The sequence below is a fragment of the Cyrtonyx montezumae genome, unplaced genomic scaffold (assembly GCF_038088225.1).
Source record: "Cyrtonyx montezumae isolate F1298 unplaced genomic scaffold, pur_monq_1.0 scaffold_29, whole genome shotgun sequence".
In the NCBI taxonomy this organism is placed as follows: domain Eukaryota; kingdom Metazoa; phylum Chordata; class Aves; order Galliformes; family Odontophoridae; genus Cyrtonyx; species Cyrtonyx montezumae.
Genome location: NW_027072033.1, coordinates 4,017,779 through 4,023,778, shown reverse-complemented (window position 1 = coordinate 4,023,778; position 6,000 = coordinate 4,017,779). Strand labels below are relative to the sequence as shown.

The 6,000-nt window shown below is 37.4% G+C and overlaps 1 protein-coding gene across 1 annotated transcript in view; it reads left to right on the top strand.

Annotated features, from left to right (window-relative positions):
• Positions 1-6,000, top strand: part of ADAMTSL1 (ADAMTS like 1) — a 412,706-nt gene that overhangs the window by 260,304 nt on the left and 146,402 nt on the right. Inside the window, 1 exon segment of the mRNA XM_065740553.1 lies at positions 3,815-3,860. Coding sequence (XP_065596625.1) covers positions 3,815-3,860 — 46 coding nt within the window.

Genomic DNA, 6,000 nt, shown 5'->3' with positions numbered 1-6,000 from the left:
GCCTAACCCACTGTGTCAAGTGAGGAGTGTATAAACAAAAGGATATAGCAATATTTAATACAGTGTCAGAACCAAAAACTATGGTCTTAAACTGAGACAGGGGAGGTTTAGGTTAGATATTAGGAGGAAGTTTTTCACAGGGTGAGGGTGAAGATATACTGGAACAGGTTGCCCAAGGAGGTTGTGGATGCCCCATCCCTGGAGGCATTCAAAACCAGGCTGGATGTGGCTCTGTGCAGCATGCTTTAGTAGCTGGTGACCCTGCACATAGCAGTGGGGTTGAAACTAGATGATCATTGTGATCCTTTTCAACCCAAGCCATTCTATGATTCTATGAAAATCTATCCCACAAGAGTGGTTATAAAGGATGTGAAAGTAAAGGAGTGTGAAGACTGTCCAACTTTCTAACCCTGTGGTGAACAGTTGCATCAAAATTCTGATCCACAAAAATAACCTACCTCTGTCTGTTAGTTGCTTGCTTATGTAGAGATTTGTCTCTTAAAAAAAGCATTTCAAACTTTGATTACCACTGACAGTGGCAGAAGTTTATGAGGTCCTGTTCTGCAAATCTCTTTCATCACCTTTAGTAATTACAGATAAAGGCAACTCTGGCTTGGGGTTGCTATTCCTTCTGGCATGGATTATTGCAAGGCTTTTAGCTCTAGCTGAGCACAAACATACATCTACTTTAGACTTTTGAGGGGGGGACACTGGAACTAAGTTCCTCTACAAACTGGAGCCTGAAGAAATAAATACCAGGATTTTGTGCTGTTTACATTAAATGAAGTGAATATTTTAATATATTAAAAGTTGTTAACCTCTTTCATAAACTTTACTGGAAACAAGTGGCTAAGTTTGAAGAATGAAACATGATTCCCAATAGCTTGCTTTTCTTACATATTCACATGATAATAATTGCCTGTCAAGCCAAATCCTGAGCAACTTTCTATCTCAGTAAAATCTCCTGCAGAGTATGCCTGATGATAGAGAAGACTGTAGAAGTACCTTTCATTACTACCACTCTTTCTGTGCTCTCCAGGACTAATTTGCTACTTTGGGTGACTCCTGACATTTCTGTGTGTTTGTATATTCTCTCATTGATCATATGTCTCACATTTAACCCACAGAGATTAGAGGATGTGTGATGGCTTTGACTCATAATGTGCCTTGTTAATCTGCTGTATTCCTTCTTTGGAATTTAACTGCTATGCGCTGTGCCATTCTACAAAGCATTCACACTGACAGAAGATCTGTGTCATTAATTCAAATTTCACCTAGAGGAAAAAAATGTGGCTCAGTCTAGTGTCGCATGAGGAGCTGTGTTTTTCTCTCCATCAGGATTAAGAAACAAATTCAGAAACAGAATTTACATTTAAGAATCAAGATCTATTCCTCAAAAAACTGCTACTTAAATCAGCTTTTTTTATTTTTTTTTTTTTTTTGTTTTTCAGATTTTTATAAGTATATATTTTCAACAAATTTTAGAAGATTTAGTCCCAAATATTAATGCCTGAGAGTAAGAGAGTCTAGAATACTGAAGCAGTGTAGATAGGAAACACAAAGTACCCTACAAACCTACTGTGAAAATGTATGAGGTTAGGCTGAAAACAGCTTTCATGCTTTAGGCTGATAGTTGATAACTAGAGAACTAATGATTTTAAATAACAAAAATCACAAGTTTGATCCTGGCAAGGGGACAAAGGGAGTTTTGCAAGAATGGTTCCTAGCATACATGAATCATCACAGCATTGGCTGCATACAGAATTGCACATTTGTTCTGAACAACTCTGGCCATCAGCCAAAGGAGGGAAATTGGAAGAAAAATCTGAGTAGTTCTGTAGCATATGTCTAAATGAAAGTATCTGTACCTTTCCACAGTGCAAAGAATAAGCAGAAGTTAAGTGGTTTTTCATTTTGAAAGAGACGATATGAACAAAATATGTAAAGAGGAAGTGACTGTAAGGCAAATGACAGAAAGGAAGTTTCAATTTCTGTGACAGATCAGTGCCTCTGAGGTAAATAAATTATGGCAATTTCAACAGCAGCAAATCTTTGCAAAGGAAAAGTTTGTCTGATAGGCAATACGGCACTTATGAGTGAGATATGGGGTACATATAAAGCTTCTTGGACAAACTATTGAGATAGTGAGCTAGGACTGCCTGAATGCTGAGTGATAAGTTTTTTCATTTGCTCTCAAAGGGTTTAAATTAAGAGTAACTGTAATGAATGTCTTAAAGTGTAAACAGCTTTGGTCTGAAAAACTAAATATTAACAAGATGGCAATATTGCTCAGAAATGACTGGCATGTTGCTTGATTTCTTTTGCTTTTATTAATCTCAATATTTCTGTACTAGTTCATAGCCTATTATGAATAATATTTTTTATTTTTGTATCGCTAAACTGTTCTTCCTAGGATGTCTTCTGCATGCGTTTATCTACTGTGGATGCATGCAGTGGTAAAAATTTAAGTGAATTAATTATTTAACATTATAAAAGCATTAAACTTGTAGTATCTCTGATATGCTTTTAGTAATGTTTTTATGCTAAATGCTCCAGAGCATAACATACTATGGTTTTTCTTACTTGTTTTTTTTTTGTTTTTTTTTTTTGCAAAAAAATGATTGGCTTTATTTTTTCCTATTTATCTCCTCTTCCAATCATTTACACCATGGTGATATGTTCACAATACTGTGTTTTTTCTGATTTTGTATCAGAAAGGTGAAATCTACTACTCAAGGAATTTCACAAGTGTATGGAAAGAGGTAGAAGGAAAGATCGTTTCAATAATGTAAAGGAAAACCATTCAGTTTACTCTAGAGTTAACACAGTATGGAAAAAGTCTTTTAATCTTAAAAAAGGAGAAGGAAAAAGAACCCACACAAATGCACGCAGATGATGTCTTTTCTCTTGGATAGTTCAAAATGGTTTGGATTTAAAACTTCAGTCTTGGCAGGCATTTAGTCCTCAAGGAATGTGTGCTTGTTAAAACCTGACAAAAAAAAAATTGTGAAATTAAGAAATTAAAAATGTAAGGAATTTCATTATTTTGAGGGATACTCTTTTGAAGCCAAATATTGAATTCTGATTTATACCAAGGGTCTCTGCGGAATATTATCTGAGCTCACAATACACACAAAATTCAAGATAATTACTCAGAGGGCACACAACTGAGGGATGAAAAGCTATCTGACCTTTCCTCTTGGGGGTCTGCTGGCATTTGAGTTGGTATGGGTCTCCTGGATGGGAAGGCAAGGAGAGACACGCGGAGAACACACTGGGGCTCTGTCGCTCTTTGACCTCTCCTGTCCTGGCTGCTTTTTAGATGCTACTCTGTAGGAGAGCCTGGAGGGGCTTGTTTTACATTCACATCTTCCTTCTGCACCAAGAAGGGAGAAGCTCCATGATTGGTGGGCCACCAACAGGACACTGCAGGCCCAGGGCACCACGCTGGTTGCATCCAGCTCAGAGTAGCAGAATGGAAGGTGCAGAGCTGTGTGGCAAGCTGGGAAACTCTGGTGAATGTGGTTCAGATGTCAGTAGTCAGCTGTGGCCTTCATGCTGGCCTTCAGCCTCATTTGTAAGCACATACCACCTTGTAGAACTTCATTTTCTTAGGTAGGAGCTAGGGAGTTGTAGAATTCACACACCAACATCCATCCAGAAACAGAAGCCTTTCTTTCTGGGAAGGGAGTTGGTGGGAGGACTTGGTGGTTTGATATCCTTCTTGGAAAAATACAGATGGAGTAAACACTGTGTGCTTGCTTGTTATATTCAGCTATTAATGTTTTGTGTTTGATTTTAATTTTGGACACAGGACCTGTGAAGGGCGAAACATCCGATACAGGACATGCAGCAATGTGGTAAGTGAAGTACAGCTCCGATATAATGCAAATCATCATGTGTGATGGTCGTGTCCATATAGCATAATTTGCTTGCGTCATAGTGGAAACATAATAACGTCTAAGCCTCCTTTAAATCATAAGACCTCAAACAAATAATTGTTCCTTTCTTGAAAGGGTGGTGCAGCAATGGCCTAAACAATGGCATGGTGCTAAAATTGTTTGGATAGAATTGCAGTCACAACCTTGCTGTGGAGTCTCTCACTGAAATTTCAGAGTTGCTCTTTATAGCCCCAGTGCAGAATGATAGTCCACTCATGTTCCCAGTGCTATTTTTGCAGCCAGCTGGTTTACATTGGGCCATCTGTCAGGTTTGAGGATCAAGCTGTTAAGAACTGAAGACAAGTTAGTAAGAGATGTATGCTGTTGTTCACCTGTGCCCTCCCAGCACTGTAATTCTGTTGCATGTCTTAGAAAAGCAAATGCTTTTCTTGTCATTTCTATAGTGAATGTACTTTTCAATAGAGTAAAATAAGAAACTTCAACTTCTATGCTCACCAAAGTGAAAGCGTGTTTTCACTGATGAAAATGGAAATAAAGACTTTCATATGGAAAGTTTTATTGGGTGCCAAGGGCTGTGAAAGCTCTCAAATTACATGAAGCAATATCAGTTTTACCAGTAAAGATGGAAAATGAAATCAAACATGCTCAGGGCCAAGCTTTCTCATGTTTGATAGGGACATATTCAGAAGCTTTTCAATAGGTGCTTTGTCTGAAAAAGTTAAAAAGTTTAAAGTTAAAAAAAAAAAAAGAAAAGAAAAAGAAGAGCATTTTCTCTCATATTTGACTTGTATTCTTTTTAGTAGACCACAGCTCACAATGAGGGAAGTTGCTTGCTTCAGTCTGAGTTATAGTTTCCCATGCTTCCCATTTCTCACTCTTTTCCCTCAGAAATTGGTTATGGGTGTATCCTTTCCATTACTGAGATCTCTCATTAATCTAGCTATTTGCTTTACTCACTGACAACTGGAACAGTCAATAAATAGGTCTGCTGGCTGATTAACAGTCAAATTTCCTGTTAGTGTGAAGGACTTAGGCAATGCTGTAACCTCAGAAGGAATGGGAAGATTAATTTGTGCCAGTCAAGCTATAGACTTGTGTAATATATTAAAGATAAGGCAAGGAAGAACACATTGGCTTTGTTTTGGTTTGTGTGTGGATGCACACTATGGAAAATCCTGACCTGCTTTTGTGTATACTAGCATCCTGCTGTGCTGCCATTAGCTTTACCAGGATCATCCCCTTGTCAGAGGCTGATATTTTACTTGTGTTGCAACCTTTCTTTTGTAATCAGTGAGCTTAACTTTCCAAGACAAAGAATATTTTTTAATATTATTTTTAGCTTAGGTTCTCGTTCAGAAGTGTAGACTTGAACAGCTTTTCTCCAAAATAAATTCCTTCATGGTTGTCAGGTGATTCCTTAATATACCTTATATACAAGTGCTCCAGTCTTCTCAAAATGGCAGCTTCAGAACTCACTCAATTGTTTAATATCAAGTAATCCAGAGTTAAATTCTCAGAGTGTTTTACAATGCTAAAATTAGTGACAATTTTGCAACTGACTAATGAAGAACCAAGACTGCATTTATAATTATAAATTCATTTATCAGAGAGGGTAGAGAATAGATTGTGCTGCCTTGTCTTTTCCATAACAGAACAATTAAATACATTTTCATTTATTTCTTATTTATAAGAAATAACTTATAAGCTTGCAAAACTAGCAATAAATCAAACAACCATAAAGCTTCAGACAGCATCAGACTTCAACCAGGCTTTTCAAGTATGGCTTTATGTTTAAAAAAAGATAAAAAGAAACTTGGCTGTATTCATTTTGCAAACATCTGATCTCAGGGGAAAACATTTTCAATTTATTTTAAAAATATGTTGAGCATTTGATTCAGATGTTATGGCTTTCCATTTACCTTCTTTCTAATCTGAGATATTGTGCACTGATATTCCTACCGTGAGCCACTGCAACGACACTGACACCATGATCAGCCACAGAAATTGTAGCGAGCTCCTGCAATGGCAGGGATAACCCTCAGCCTTCTGTTTCTGGTGATGAGTACCACTTTGAAGTACCTTGCGCAGCATAAGTGAA